We start from the raw sequence: 17,054 nt of genomic DNA on the forward strand, positions 1-17,054 counted from the left end.
ATCTTCAGTTTGGTGTTTTCATCTTAGGGACTCGTTTGTCAATAAGGGAGGGTTTCCAAATGGCTGCTCATTTGTTCATGTGTGGGTGTTTTTCTATCTCGATGGCTTCTCTGATTATTCTAACACAAAGAATGACACCAGACCCACACTCACAAAAGCCACTCAGGAGGTCACCACCACACGTCCACGCAAAAAGCAAACCCAAACCCACACCGATGATGAGGTACGACCACAAACTAGAAGCCAGACCACAGTTGCATCATTAGGCACTTTAAACCCCTCCAATCCATACATGAAGGAAACTGACACCCACCATGAAGATGAGGCATGACCACGAACGCGAAGCCAAACAATAGCAATGCAGCTCACCATCTCACATCCCCATGCAACTCAGACTAACCTGAGCACAACAAAGCCCCCACCCAAAGAGAACACTCCCCCAACCAATCAGAGCATAGCCAACCCCCCATCCAGTCAGAGCACAGCCAACCCCCCATCCAATCAGAGCACAGCCAAGCTCCTAACCAATCAGAACACACCTCCATCCAATCAGAACACAGCCAAGCTCTCATCCAATCAGTTCATACCCCCACTGGCAGTTAAAAGGACGAAACAGCTACGATCACACATTGCTCCTGGAAGCACGAAGCCGAAAGCACCAGCCTGAAGATGATGAATGAGACTTTGTCGAAACATCGCCAAGACACTTCGAATTTGACGCAGGAGAAAACCCGAATAACCAAAGACCTACATAAAAACACACATATATTTATATGTATATATCCATCCTTCTCTTTTTGTTCCAAATTTGCTCTTCTATGCTCGTGTACTTCATGCTTTCTTTCTCCATCTTTCAATTGTAAATTATGATTTGTTGCATAGTCAACCAAACATTCAGACTGGATTTGGCATTTTTGTCTACCTATCAAGTCCTTTCCAAGGACCTGAGTAGGCAGATATAAATGTTTGATGGTGTTATAGATATCGTCACAGGGTGTAAGCTGTTCCGAGTAAAGTCAACTTTTACAATTGACTTATAGTGAATTTGTCGGTACTGATGGTGTTCAGGTGCTGCTCCAGTTGTTTTGGAATTGAATCCATTATTATTTATTGTCTGATTATTTTCAATGTTTGCTGACTTTCAATGTTTGTAAGCCCAGATTGGTGGCATAAAATCTAATCAATAAAATAAAAAATAAAGAAAATTTATAAACCATTGGATCTAACTTGTACTTTCTTAGAAATTTGAATCTGTCTGAGACACTATCACTTATAATACAGATCAGAATTAAAGCTTGTTCCCATGTGTTTTACACTTTTATTCTTTTCTTTGCAATATGCTGCAGAGCTGTAACAGTCTATTACAGACATGTCAAACACAAGGTCCAGGGGCCAGATGCAGCCTGCGAAGTGGTTTCATGTGGCCTGCGAAGCCATCCTGGAAACAGTGAGGGAACAGCCCCCAGTGCCTTGACCCTGGCCCAGGCCAGCTGGGAGCCAATATACAATTTTGTGGTGGTCATCTATGCTGAAATGCATTCAGTCTTAGCTCCACAAGGCCGTCCAGAAACAGCGAGGAACCAGCCCCTGCTGCGTTGACCCCACCCCCTGGTCATGCTGGGGAGGTGTCACTCTTTGTGAGGAATGAAGAAATGCACCATGCCTTGGTGCTTGCCCTGGCGCTACCCCCTTCTGCCAGAGACCCTCAGATCTGTCCCATTCCTGCCCAGGCTTTCAAACGATGTAGAGCTGGCTATGCCCACCCAGTAGACCACACCCACTCCATCCATGCCCACCCAGTAGGCCACACCCACCCTAGCCACACACCCCCAGCCCCCCCAAGGACAACCGCAATGCTTATGCGGCCCTCAATGAAATTGAGTTTGATGCCCCTGGTCTATTACCTCTACCTTGTTTTGGATTTACTTGTTCTTCCCAGAATACCTCACACACATCCACACACGTGTGTGTGTGTGTGTGTGTGTGTGTGTGTGTGTTTCTCTGCACTGAAATCATCTTTAAGAAAGGTATTTCCCATAATAACTAAGAAACTAGAAAAATGAAGTTGGAATTAATCATTTAATTTTAGAAACTTGGGGTATAGCAAAGTGTTTCATAGGAAATAAGGAAATAATATAGTACAAAGATCAGCTTTCCTTCTGAATAAAGATAAGGGTTTTTTTAATTAAGCTCAGTACTTGTGATTATATGGACAAGTTATTAAATGAATCTTCCTCAGTCTGGTAATCTTTGAATATGTGAAGTAGAAAAGGAGTTCTTATCATTAATCATAAAACCCCTTATCGTTTGGATTTAGATAAGTGTCATCAGTACAAGGTTACAAAGTTCTACTTTGCTATATGAGATTGTCTTCCTATATTTAAATATTTTTATTGAAATTTAACATTGCAAAATTATGAATTGAATTTAGATTTGACCTTATACCATGTTTCCCCAAAAATAAGACCTGGTCTTATTTTATTTATTTATTTTGCCTCCAAAAGAGGCATCGAATCTTATTTTAAAGGGGTTTCTTTTCCACTCATCTTGCGCCAGTGGCATCAACCAGCCAACCCGCTTCTGCAGCTGAAGGAGCAGCTTCATTCTGCAGCTAAGAATAGAGCTTGGGCCTGCATTTCACAGTCAGAGGCCTTTCCAGTGAGCTACGGATTGAATCCATAGCTCAGTTCTCACTGCAGAGGCCATCCAGAAAGGCCTCTGACTACAAAATGCAGGCTGGGGAATGCAGCAGAAGAATTGGGCTGGCAAGGAGAGGCAGGGTGCAATGGTACGTGGGTGTGGGGCATGTGGGGGGGGCTCCACCCCCGCCCTAGCTTGATATTTAGGCAGCCTCATCCCAAAACTAGGGCTTATTTTTGGGATAGGGCTTATTATATTAGGCCCAGCCCCCAAAATCAAGCTAGGGCTTATTTTAGGGGTAGATCTTACTTTCAGGAAAATACAGTAGTATATACACTAGTATATACACATAGTGTATAGTATATACACTATGTTAACTCTAAAATGCAGCCCTCTGTCTATAAACCTGTAAAATAAAGTACTATTACTATCATGGAATTTTTAATGGAGTGTGGCAGAACAGAATGTTCTAAGCCAATGGGACATGCAGAGAACCCAATTTCTGTTCCTTTCTCTTTTTCTTTAGCTGCTTTTTTAACGCAAACGGTATGTCTTGATGACACAACAATAAAATTTGAAATTTGGGATACAGCTGGTCAAGAACGGTACCACAGTTTGGCACCAATGTATTACAGAGGAGCACAGGCAGCTATAGTTGTATACGATATTACCAATGAGGTAGGTAAAGTTAATGTGATAGTTGAAATCTTGGTTATCAATAGAAAACATTGAAATAGTATTAATTTATACAATGTGACATAGTATTTCCATCATAACAAACAAATATGTTTGCCCTACTTTCAACTTTCAATGGCAGTTGTTGAATAACAGATTATTTACATTCAAAAATTTAGGATAATAGCATGTTTTCCCTCATTTTCTAAGTATTAGGGGGGTTAACTTTAGAATAGATTTCAAGAAATCATCTTGTGCTATATATTGCTCCTAAAATTGCTGTTGTTTTTCAACTTTCAAAGCAATTTATATGTTCCCAAATGGTGTTGTTACTTTGCAAAATATTACAAAGATCTGTTCTATACCATAAAATATCAAATTATACTATTGTGCTTTTGATTTTACTCAGTGAAAAACATTGCTATCCATTTTGGATTTTTTTCCTTCAAGTTTAGTTAAGGTAGTTACATATTTTTATACAGGTATCATTTCTGCATCTTATGTGGCTTGTTGCCATGTTCTCTTGTTTATTTTTATAATATTAATATTTTATATGAAAGCTACCTGGGTGACTTTGGGCCAGTCATGTATCCATTTTATGTTACAATGAACATCTACATTATGTCATGTTTGTTCCATTCTTTGCTTGAAGATATTAAAAGAATCTTGTAATCTATCTACATTTATTATAGAATAAATTTTTATAGATCGTAATCTATTTCATCAAAGGTACAAAGAATACGATATATATACAAGATATAGTTCAGTAAAGTAATAAAAATTGTTAAAGGGAAAAAATGTAGGAATGGAAGTCTGTAATAAGCTATATAGATATTTGCTATTTGCAAAACATTTTCTTTTGCCTATTTCATGTTAATGACTTGGTTGTTTTATAGATTAATTTATAATCCTAAACACATCTTCATTGATGTCAAGAGTTTTGAAGCAGTTTATAATTATAAGAGTTTGTAAAATTAGGAGTTTATGCAACAAAAGGGAAAACAATTAAATTAAAATGTAGTTTTTTGCATTGGATAGCCAGCCATATCCTTTTATGGCATCTTATAAAATGGAAAAAGAAATGAGTTTTTTCTTTAAATACTTAACAGGAATCTTTTGCAAGAGCAAAAAACTGGGTAAAAGAACTCCAGAGGCAAGCAAGTCCCAACATTGTAATAGCTTTAGCAGGAAATAAGGCTGATCTAGCTAACAAAAGGGCTGTAGATTTTCAGGTAAGTTTTAGTTCTAATATTTTGTCTGAAGTTGTAGCTTTGCTGAAATAATGTATAGAAATGTAAAACACTAGTAATATTACTTTGATAGGATTCTGCTAGTTAGATCTTTATTTTATGATTCATATTATGAATATTTTAAGTCATCATTCATCTTCGGAAACATCTAAATCAGGCATGTCAAACTTGCGACATCACGTGACGTGCAATATATTGGGCCGGTTTTGCCATTGCCGGCAATGGGATGGGCACAGCTTCCATGTGACGCATCTGGCCCGTGGGCTGGCAGTTTAACACCCCTAATCTAAATCTACTGATCAATGTAAAAATAATAGCTGGAATGACAATAGCTGAGAAACAAATGATAGTAATTACACTTGTACCTTGGTATTTGACTGCTTCAGAAGTCATTGAATTAACATATTTTGATCCAAATTGTTGTCTTGGTACTCATAGTTTCTTTAGTATTTGGCACCCTGCAAAAAGAAGAGATGGACAACCGCAGAGAGGGAGTAGGCCATACTGGGAAGGTTGCTGCAAAAGGAAGATAGGGATGGCCACAGAGGGCAGACAGGAAGGCAGGCATGCTAGGAAATCACGGGCATAGGAAAAAGGACACACAGAAGGTTTTTCACTGCCAAACAAAGGGTCACGTTGAAAGTCCACTTTCTTTGTTTGGCACTTGTCATGCTTCCCAAGATCAATTAACATTGAGTACCAAGTACCACTGTATTTAAAGCAACAAAGTACTACATGAAGAACTATCAATTCTCTCTCCTTATTAAGCAACACAGTCATATTTATTAAAATAATTGTAATTGATTGAAGAGCATAACTCATGTTATACTATCATGAATAAAGGAGTCCTATCTTTACTGTTAGAAGTAAAGGATTTTATTCTGCTAATTGTTGCCAACTATAGTGAATAATGCTCATCTCCATTTCAAGGGCCATTGTGTCTGTGCTGTCCAAAGACATTTCTGTGGTCAAATGGTCAGTATGATTTTACAGAATGCTGTTACTTTCCCACCCAAAGTGGTACCTTGGGGTGGTGCAGCGGTTCAGGAGTGAAGAAGCCGGGCTTGTTGACTGGAAAGCCAACAGTCCAGTTTCAACACCCGAGCTTCACATGTTGGAGTGAGCTCCTGTCTTTGCTCTAACTCTTGCCAACCTAGCAGTTTGAAAGCATGCAAATGCAAGTGGATAAATATTATCATTACATAATTCTCCAGCACTGGAGATGGATAATCCATGCAGTGGGTTGAGACTGTATTCCTGGCCAATCAGATCAGTCAGCCAAAGTTGCCACGCCCCGTCCTGGACCATGATTCTTCAGTCTTGACTGATCTGGCCATACAGAAAGACCTACATCTTTGGTTCCTGGGCAGGTATAGTTCCTTTCCATTGGGGGGGATTTCTTCTAGTAGCTGAAATTGCTTAGTTTAAAAGTTAATTAGAGATAATTTAATTCAATTTAATTGATTACTCAAAAATTTCCTTGCTAAATTGTAAGACTCAGGAAGTCAGATTCCCTACAGGGGATACCACCCCCACTTAAAAGGGGGAAATCCCTAACTCCCCTCCCTAACCCAAACCCCAGCCACCTTCCAGCAGCCGGCAGCCGCCTTAAACAAACGGGGAGGCTCGGGCAACCCCTCGCGTTTAAAACAAACAAAACAAAAAGACAGAAAGGCAAGCAATTAGCGAGGGAAGCGGAGGACAAAGGGGACGCATGCTGGGAGGGAGATTGATTAAGGGAAACAGCTGGCGTGCGAAGGAGCAGTCTTTTTCACTCCAGGCTGCTCAGGATTTTTTAAACGAGGCGCCATTGTCTGCACAGCTGGGAGCACGCGCGGCTCATTGTTACAACCGCACGTGGCACAGGCAGCCTTTTTAGCACAGGCGCAATAATCTCCTGCTCCTTTTAACACATGCGCAGTAGTCTCCTGGCAGCGGCAGCCATATTTTTGTCCAAACAGGGGATCTAAGGCTCCCTGAGAAAGCTAGGTTCAGCCGCTGGAGTGACTTAATAGGCAAGCAGTACTGGGGTACTAAAGCATCTATTATTCATTCAGAGACATTCAAATCAGACACATAGCTGCTGGTTCCAGGACTTGTTGTCTTCTACCTAAAGTAAATAAGAACCTTTCATAACTGACTGTGTTTAGTTGCCTTTGGCTCCTTCCGGACTTCGGGTCCCCCATTAGTGGCCCGTACGCTTCTGGATTTAGTGGTGGGTTCCAGGCATCCCCAGTCGCGTGCCTGTCCTTAACCACCATAGTCAAACTGGGTTCCAGGCATTCCCATTAGCATGCCTGTTCTTATCCGTGCACAGTGACTAACTCTGACAATTTTGCAGAGTTTGCTCCTGCGTTCCAGACGCCCCCAGTAGTGCGCCTGTCCTTACTCAAAGTTGGAGCTCTCCTACTACCTGGGTCCCCCCTATCGCGGCCCGGCGTTAGTGGAGAATGGAGGAAGCAATCATTCCCTCCACTGGAGCCCCGCCTTCATCCTCTGGAGCACCTGCTTCAGAGGATTCGGAATCCTCTGCAGCCCCTAGAAAGGCTGCAAGGAAGTCATCAAAGAAGGCTGACAAACAGGCAATCAGAAGACACCAAGCCCTAGAAAAAGAGTTCGACAGAGCCCAGAAAAGGGCCAGAATTGAAAATAGGCAGAATGGGGGAATAGGTCCTGATCTACCGCTGGGTCTCCCTTCATCCCCACGGGCCATTTGGTCATTAGGGAGCTCATCACAGTCCCAAACAGAGGGTGGGATAGGCGAATTCTCATCGCTCTCCCGATCCCCCTCCCCACGGAGGTTACAGGAAACCCCGAGGACCATGCTAACCACAGCACCTGCAGGGTCGCAGGCAATGGTTACTCCTCCTGCATTGACGGGGGATCTGCTAGCTACCCTAATAGCACAGGCAGTGGACCGTGCATTTGAGGCCAGGGCTCAAACTTCAAAAGCCAAGCCTCTAGGACTTAGAACGAGGCATCGGGAGGAAACGGAGGACCATCAGGACCTCTCCTCCTTCTCAGACTCGTCGGTCTCTGAGGAAGCTTACCTGGACCAGCCAGGTACGTCACAAGGGATTCAAATGTCTGAGGAAGAGGAGGACACCTCACCTCAAGGGCCGTCCTTCAGCGGCCTGTTTAACCCTTCTCTTTTTGTTACCATTCTGCGCAAGGCTGAGGCCACAGCCCATCTGGGGCATGGGACACCAGCGGAGCCTGTCACAGTTGACACGGAGGCTGAGCCGACGTTCGCCGAAAAGGTAACCACTCAACACCGCATACCATGCCCGACCATGTTCCTAAACACAATAAGGAAACAGTGGGCAGCGCCAACCTCCCTACCGCTTCCTAGCAATGCGGAGAGGAAGCTATTTAACGTAGCAAGGGAGCTAGAGGAACATTGGAGGTGCCGGTGGTGGACGAGCCCATAGGTCCCCTGATATCGGACACGGCCATGTCAGGAGATTTTGCTGAGGCTCTTAAAGCCGAGGACCGAAAGAGTGAGTCCAACTACAGGAGAACACACCAGGCAATAGCTTGGGCTACCAGGGCGACTACCTCCGCGTCCTTTTTCACCAGAGCCACACTTTGTTGGCTCCGTGAGTTACAGGGCCGGGTTTCCATGGAGGATATACGCACTCACCAGGAACTCAGCAAAATGGTAGCGGCCACGGAATACGCAACACTTTTAGCGACCAAGTTTTCAGCCAAGGCAATGGCGGCAAACAACATGAGCAGGCGCATCCTCTGGCTAAAGAACTGGCAGGCGGATACCAAATCCAAGTGGAAATTGGCTTCGGCTCCGTACCAAGGGGCAAAGCTGTTTGGTGAGGCACTAACGCCATACCTGACAGAGAACAAGGACAAGCGCAAGGTCCTTAAACACATGCTTAAAAGGCAGGACAAGAGACCCGGCTCCTGGGGAAGGAAACAATCCTTTCGTACGGAAGCCAGGGTCAACTACTTTCAAAATTCCCAACCCTTCCAAGCTAGACAGGATAGGGAAAGACAGGGGGACAGACAGAACACAAGACATAGGCAAACGCAGGGAAGATGGCCCTTTCGGGGGAACAACCGCCCCTTCCGCCGTACCAGATGACTCCCACCCAGACCTTCCCATAGGGGGCAGACTAGCAGGGTTTGCTCCCCAGTGGGAAGAGACCACCACGGACGTATGGGTCAGGAACACCATACGTCATGGTCTATCTCTAGAATTTCTCTCAAAGCCCCCGAACCGCTTCCGCCCGTGCCCCTGTCCCACAAACCCAACAAAGAGAAGGCTCATGAACGAGGCCGTTCAGCACCTTCTAAACATACGGGCCGTAGAGCCGGTGCCTATGAACCAGAGAGACCAGGGGTTTTATTCTATCCTCTTCGTGGTCCCAAAACCCTCGGGGGGTTGGAGAGCCGTTTTGGATTTAAAAAGGCTAAATTTCTACATAAAATACCGCAAATTCAAAATGCAGACACTACGCTCCATCCTTGGAAGCGTAAGGAAAGGGGATTTTCTGGCATCGATCGACCTCACGGAGGCATACTTGCACATCCCTATCTCTCTGGCTCACCGCCGCTTTCTACGGTTTGCCTACAGGGGGCACCATTTTCAATACAGGGCACTTCCATTCGGCCTGTCATCAGCGCCCAGGGTGTTCACCAAGATTCTGGCGGTTCTGGCAGCACACCTAAGAAACGTACCAGTCAGAGTCCAGTGCTACCTGGACGATATTCTAATCCAGTCATCGTCCGCCCAGCAGTCTCGGGCGGACCTAAAGTTAGTGATAAAACTGCTGCAGGACCACGGCTTCTCGGTGAACTTTCCAAAGAGCCATCTAACCCCAACTACGAGAATACTCCATCTGGGAGCGGTCATAGACACAAAGGAGTGCAAGGTGTACCTATCACAGGAACGCCTCAGCAGCATAAAGAAAGCCGTAAAACAGGTAAGCCGCGGTCAGTCAGTGACGCTGGTCTGCCTCTCCCAGCTGCTAGGGAAGATGATATCGACCATAGCAATAGTTCCTTGGGCAAGGCTGCACTCAAGAGAACTGCAGTGGTTCATGCTCCCGTTTCAGAGACAGCAAATCAGTGCATCCCGGAAGAGGGTAGGCATACCTCTGAGAGTACGACACTCCCTCAGGTGGTGGCTATCTCCAGCTCTCCTCAGGGGGTCCCCCTTCAGGGAACCAGACAGAGTAGTAGTCACAACAGATGCGAGCTTATTCGGCTGGGGAGGCCACTTGGGGACCAAGTGGACACAGGGCCGCTGGTCAGCGGTGGATCTCCGACACAACATAAACTGGCTCGAGCTGCGGGCTATTCACCTAGCGTTAAGGCATTTTCACAGCAGCATAAAAGGCAGGCACGTACTGGTCCTGACGGACAACGTGACAGCCAAGGCCCACATAAACTGTCAGGGGGGCACACACTCTCGCTCGCTCTCGGCCGAGGCCCTCCTACTGGGGGCCTGGGCGGAACAAAATCTGGCCTCCATAAAGGCCGACCACATATCGGGGGAGGCAAACATCCAAGCAGATCTGTTGAGCAGATCAACAATAGATCACTCGGAGTGGCAACTACACCCGAGGATCTTCAGGGAGATCTGTCACCGCTTCGGGCTTCCCCAGGTGGACCTCTTTGCCTCTCCTTCCAATGCCCACCTAACTCGCTTCTTCTCCCAATTCCCATCCAAGGGAGCAGAGCAGACGGACCCGTTACGGAGCCCATGGCCAAGGGGGCTCCTGTACGCGTTTCCACCCTTACCTCTCCTTCCGGCGGTAGTACGCAAGATTCTGCGGGAAAGGGCCGAGGTAATCCTTGTGGCCCCTTATTGGCCAAGGAGACCTTGGTTCGCAGACTTGAGGAGTCTCTCCCGCACGAATCCATGGCGGATTCCTCCGGAGAGGATCTCCCTCAAGCAGGGGGAGATCTCCCACCCAGAGCCACAATGGCTACAACTAGCCGTCTGGCTCTTGAACGGTCAATTTTAGCCAAGGGGGCTTGCTCACAGGGTGTAATTAGGGTCATACAGGCATCAAGGCGCCCCTCCACGAACCGTATCTATGAGGCCACGTGGAGAAGCTTCCAATCATGGTGCTCTAAACAGGAATTGTTACTCGAAGGGATCACAGTTCCCAAGATCCTAGAATTTTTACTAGATGGCCTAGAGAGGGACCTCTCGCCAAACATGCTGCGCAGGCAAATCACTGCCCTCTCAACTATACTTTCTGCCAGCCCCGGTGAATCCTTGGGCAAGCATCCCTTAATACGATCCTTCCTTAAGGGGGCTGCAAACATCAGACCGCCAACCGTGCACAGGTATCCATCGTGGGAACTACCACAAGTACTACAAGCTCTTACCAGAGCGCCCTTCGAACCACTCAAAACATGTGACATTCGCTACCTGACCCATAAGGTAGCATTCTTAGTAGCCATCACGTCAGCTCGACGGATATCCAAGTTAGCTTCTCTCTCAATGAGGAAGGACCTGTGCCATTTTCACAGGGACAAGGTAGTCCTAAGAATAGACCCTTCATTCATTCCAAAGGTCAACTCCCTTTTTCACAGATCACAGGAAATAGTCCTACCAGACTTCTGTCCAAACCCAGCTTATCCCCTGGAGCAACAATGGCACATCTTGGACGTACGAAGGGCACTAAGACATTACATTTCGCGCACAGCGGAATTCCGATGCTCGGAAGCGCTTTTCATATCCTTTCACCCCGCTACTAGGGGCCGGAAGGTCTCGTCCTCTACCATCGGTAGGTGGATTAGGGCATGCATCACTGGGGCATACCAGGCGGAGTCCTTGCAAGTCCCCAAGCATATCACGGCCCATTCCACAAGGAGTGCTGCCACCTCAGCAGCATGGGCCATGCAGGCTTCTATTGAAGAGATATGCAGGGCAGCCACTTGGGTCTCGTCCTCTCCATTCATTCGTCATTACAAAATCGACAAGTACTCCTCTGCAGAGGCCTCCTTCAGTAGGATGGTTCTCCAGCAGGTTCTAGACCAAAGTTACACACGGGACCAGTCTATTCCCCAACCCAAGGGACAATAGGCTTTGGTATGTCCCACTGCGTGGATTATCCATCTCCAGTGCTGGAGAAGGGGCGTTGACTTACCTGAACGCCTTTTCTCAGCACGGAGATGGATAATCCACACCCACCCTTATAGACTAGGATAATAGGATATATTTAGTGGAGCCAAAACGTCTTACTGTCAGTCAATGGCTGCGCTCGAGTCAAGACTGAAGAATCATGGTCCAGGATGGGGCGTGGCAACTTTGGCTGACTGATCTGATTGGCCAGGAATACAGTCTCAACCCACTGCGTGGATTATCCATCTCTGCGCTGAGAAAAGGCGTTCAGGTAAGTCAACGCCCCTTCTGTAAACAAAAAAAAGTTAAAAATGCAGTCTTAGATGCTGCCTGAAATTCAGAAGTGCAGGTATATTCTGTGTTAGTTTACCTAACACATGTTAATTAATATGCTTGAATAAATAAAATATTACATTTGGACTATAGAGGACCCAATTTAAATTGTCACACAGTGTTGGGATTCATTGTTGCCAATCGTTAAACTATTTAACAGATTTATAGCAAGGTGAAATGTGAAAAAATATATGCATACTTAACAGACAGGCAGATTTTAATTGATGATAATTATGGATAAAAGTAGGACCTGTCAGGAATTTTGAGAGCCATGAATAATGCAACTCTTTGTGTATAAACATTGTAAAGAAAAGCTGCAGCTGTAAAAGAGGGTATTGGAAAGAAACATCTGAAGTGCTTTCATTTGCTTGTCAAAGTTTTAGCAAAGCACATCTATTCTTCAAGTCTTGTATTAATATTTCATTAGCTTTTAAGTAAGGATGAATAACACTGCCAAGAGAATTATCAACAATAAGTTAACACATATAAGTGCTAATGTCATATCACAAATTTATAATACTGTATATATTTTCTTGGTTTTCAATTGTCACCAGAGGTTCAACTGTATTAATTTTATAGTATTTTCAAAAATTAAGTCTTAGAGATGACATCTGCTTATTTGGAGACTGTTATTTGATGCCTTTCTGAATCTTATGTGGAATTGCATAAATCAGAAACATGACTTTGCAGAAATTCCCATGACTTTGCAGACATTCCTATGAAATAGGATAGTTATGGGAGATGTGTTAAATTTAGCATCATTATGTTTATCATTACAAGTATATTTTGGTTTGTTATTTGTTATTTCCTTCTTCAAGATTTTTTTTAAAATTTTGAGTTTACTGTAAAAATTAACTCTAAATAAATTCTATAGAGGCAACAGTATAATAATGCATATAATTTCTAACAATTTCCTTGTTATCCGTTTTGTTTTCAGATAAGTATAGAACCATAATTAGAATCCAATTTTCTTTATCCTTTAATCACCAAATGAGCTTATAATAATAGAGAATAGCTCTTGAGAAGAAATCATTCAGGAGTTTCATACTTCATTTCTACTTCATCAGTTGCATTTTTGTTCATTTTTGTAGATGTCACAGCAAATATTTAAAGCTGCTAGTTTTTATGAGAGCATTGATCTGACTAAACTAGTCAAGTCAAAATTTGATTTTTAAAACACTATTCTAGCTCCAGACAATACTTATAGTTTGTATAATTCAGAATTATAGCAAGAAAAATAAATGGCATTTTAAATTTACAGGAAGCACAGTCTTATGCAGATGACAACAGTTTATTGTTCATGGAGACCTCAGCTAAAACATCAGTGAATGTAAATGAAATATTCATGGCAATTGGTAAGTGAAGTCTGTCTTAAAGTTACAGTTCAAAAATATTTCTGTGATACTTAAGATAGAGCAGTCATCAAAATCTTCAGAGTACAGTGGTAAATGGACAGCCTAATTTCTGATTTCTGCTTGATAGTAATAATTTGACACTTTTAATCATAAAATGCACAGCGATTTTATACAATTTGCAACTATTTATAAATTGATAAATTCAAAAGTATTGATGGAATGCAGAATATTTAAATAAAAAGTAGATTAACAAAGATAATGTTCACTTTGAATATGTAATGATTTATTTTTAATGAAGCACTTTTGTTTTTAAATTAAAAAAATACAATATTTCAGATAATGCTATGGTGGGCAATTTATGGCCCCATAAATCATGATTGGTTGAGGAAAATTTAGTCTTATCAAAAGGAGCACATAATTAATAAACTTATTAAATAAATGAGTTCTGAAGGCTGTTACACATATGAAATGGAATCCAAGCTTATTTGTACATTGAACATAGCCTAAATTAAAGCCTTAATTTGGCATATCTTATTCATTAGGCCTATTGAGATGAACCAGTTCAAGTAATACTAAACCCAAATCCAAAGTTACCGTATATTTAATTTCAGTATCTGAGAATATGTGTTAGATCAGTTTTTACTGATTATGTCAAATTAAGCTCATTCCAGTGTTTACTCTATTTGTTCAGCTGATTGGAGCTATATCATATTTGTTATGCTGACATCTTCTTTTATTCTTTTAAGTAGGTAAAGTCCCATTAGAAAGCATTTATATTTCCAATGTGTTTACAAAATGATTTCCAGTGTGAAAGTAAAGTGTTTACAGGTAGTCCTCAACGTATCACAGTTTGTGTAGTGACCGTTCAAAGTTACAATGGCACTGAAAAAAGTGACTTACGATCGTTTCTCACACTTAACGACCATTGCAACATTGCCAGGGACATGTGATCAAAATTCAAACGCTTGGCATCTGACTCATATTTATGACAGTTATGTGTTCTGGAACCTTGTGATCGCTTTTGTGATTTTCTGACAAGCAAATCTGTGGGCAAGCCAAATTCATTTAACAATCATGTTACTAACTTAACAATTGCAATGATTCTCTTAACAACTGTGGAAAGAAACATCGTAAAATGGGGCAAAACTCACTTAACTTTCTCAGTAACAGAAATTTTGAGGCTCAGTTGTAATAATAATAATAATAATAATAATAATAATAATAATAATAATAATAATAATAATAATAATAATAAAGTTGGAAGGGACCTTGGAGGTCATCTAGTCCAACCCCCTGCTCAGGCAGGGAATCCTATACCATTTCAGTCAAAGACCATCTTTACTTAAACCTTGTCCTAAGTAATCTTCAGTACTGAGCTGCTTTTTTGTGTGTATTTCAAAATGAGTACAATCTTATCTTATTAAACTTAGAAAAGAAAATTAGAAAAGTAATCCTGAATATTAAAAAAATTATGAAGCAGAAAAATTAATTTGAATGAGATATAAACCAAACAAAATATATTATTCCAATTTTGCAGCATTTATATTTCCAGGGACCTCAGCAATTTATATCAGAGGTCCCCAACCCCCCGGTCTGTGGACTAGTAACTGCAACATACCAGTAACTGATTCACACAAACAATGTGGGATGCAGGCAGCACATAAAATCACGTACCCTCTGGTCCACGGAAGAACCTCTCTCCATGGAACTGATCTCTGGTGCCAAAAGATTGGGGACCTCTGATTTATATAGAAAAATTGACTCCTTGAACACTTTGTAATAAGCCATGACTTTTTTCAACATGGTTTTTAAAATAAGTCACAGTGAACAATAATGGGCAAGCTTAAATTATACACAGACATATTGAAATAGCTCCATAATCTTTCAGATTTTTTGAAGAAATGCTTATGGGCTGCCGAAAAAAATAAATATGGTATGAAATATATGGTATAGTTATTAGAGCTAGCTGCTGGTAGAGCCAAATTAAAACAAGGCTTATTCCAGAAGCACTGTGTAAGGATCAGATGAACTTTATCAACTTATGTGGAAGATTAGTCAGAATAAAAAAAAATGTTCTGTTAGCTATAAATAAAGACAGCTAATGCCTTTTAATATATATATATATATATATATATATATATATATATATATATATATATATATATATATATATATATATATACACATACATACATACACACACACACACACACTAATTTTGCTATATTTTTTATAGCTAAAAAGTTGCCGAAGAATGAACCACAGAATACAGGAGCTAACTCTAGTAGAGGAAGAGGAGTAGATCTTACTGAACCAACACAACCAACTAAAAGTCAATGTTGTAGCAACTAAACTTTCAGCTGCTTTAAACTGTCATGAATATTCTTCCACTTCCTAACTTGTTAATAACAATGGAATTTGGAACGTTTAACCTGGCCGATACAGCTTCCAAAAGTGAAGAGACTTATGAAATAGTTGTTTCTAATACAGAATGATTTTGTCCTAATTTTTAATAACATGCATGTATCACTGGCTGTTATGTTTCAACAATGGGGTGGGGTGGGGAAAGAAGCTGGCTAAACCTGCTTCACTTAAGAGGTTTTTAACTGGATTACATATCATTAGGAATAGAGATTGAACTGCTCCATGGATCTGCAGCTAACCAGTTAGTTCCACAAGTGTTGGATATTGGTTACTGTTACAATGTAATGAATAGAATTTGGATCCTCCATTTGGGATAGGGCAAAAAAAAAAAAAGGTTAATATACCTTCTGAATTTCCTGTGAGCTTATTAACAGTATTTATGCAAAATGTTTATGTGGATAATTACTATTTAAATATACATTCCACAATTTCATTACAAGTGAAATATGTGCAACATTAACAATTTTATTGATCCTGTGCTTGCAGAACAATTTTCTTTAGTTATTACACTATATATAAATTTGTCAAAACCCAGTTTAAAATTTTAAAAAAATCAAGCTTCACACATTTTTCCTGCTTTTAAATTGTCACAACTAATGAATTCAACTTCTGATGCAACACAACATCTTTCCTAACAAATTGTTGAGACATATCTTATAAAAACTAGGTAGCTGATTTTGATTTTAATCAGTGTTGACCATTAACACAATTTTCCCTAAGAATATAACTGGTCAGAGCACTAACAATTATGTACATTCAACTTGATTTTAAATTGGGATATCAATGTACTGTAAATAGGGTACTTCATTGTAGTCTACATCTGTTTAATACTCTGTACTATTTAAGAAGTGCTTAAAAGTATACAATATGTACAGTTACTTTAAAGAGCTAACATTTTGTTTTCCCCAGATTGCAAGGGGGATTAAGTTCTTCCTTCATGGCTAGAACAGTAATAAAAGATGCTCCTGTACCTGTAACATAAATACTACTGTCTGTCTGTAATGAATTCTACAACGTTGTTTCCCAAAGTCCATTTTATTTTGATTTGTCCAGTATATTGCACTAATTCTTATTTTCATTATATGAAATCTACCAAGTGTCAGAAAAGATGATTTAATCTATTTAAATGTTGAACTGCTAGCAAAAACTAACATGTGCAGATGTAAATTTGCAGCAATTTGGGCTTAGCAAAGAAAATAACAGTTCACCAGTGTTTAGTTTTATATTGAGTGCTCAGGTTTGAATAAAGTGGTATAAAAAGGAAATCATGGTAATCATTCT

The 17,054-nt window shown here is 41.4% G+C and overlaps 1 protein-coding gene across 5 annotated transcripts in view; it reads left to right on the plus strand.

Moving 5' to 3' along the window:
• RAB5A (RAB5A, member RAS oncogene family) overlaps positions 1–17,054 on the plus strand; it is a 49,304-nt gene that overhangs the window by 20,069 nt on the left and 12,181 nt on the right. For 3 of the 5 annotated variants that reach the window (XM_039348869.1, XM_039348868.1, XM_039348870.1), the window contains exons 3-5: positions 3,167–3,318; positions 4,425–4,547; positions 13,256–13,349. In XM_039348869.1, the coding sequence (XP_039204803.1) occupies positions 3,167–3,318; positions 4,425–4,547; positions 13,256–13,349 (369 nt within the window). Of the gene's footprint in view, positions 1–3,166; positions 3,319–4,424; positions 4,548–13,255; positions 13,350–15,585; positions 16,757–17,054 lie in introns of those variants that run through there. The other 2 variants (XM_039348865.1, XM_039348867.1) reach the window with 1 other exon arrangement.

This window comes from Crotalus tigris, unplaced genomic scaffold (genome assembly GCF_016545835.1).
Source record: "Crotalus tigris isolate CLP2741 ecotype Arizona unplaced genomic scaffold, ASM1654583v1 scf7180000018184.2832721, whole genome shotgun sequence".
In the NCBI taxonomy this organism is placed as follows: domain Eukaryota; kingdom Metazoa; phylum Chordata; class Lepidosauria; order Squamata; family Viperidae; genus Crotalus; species Crotalus tigris.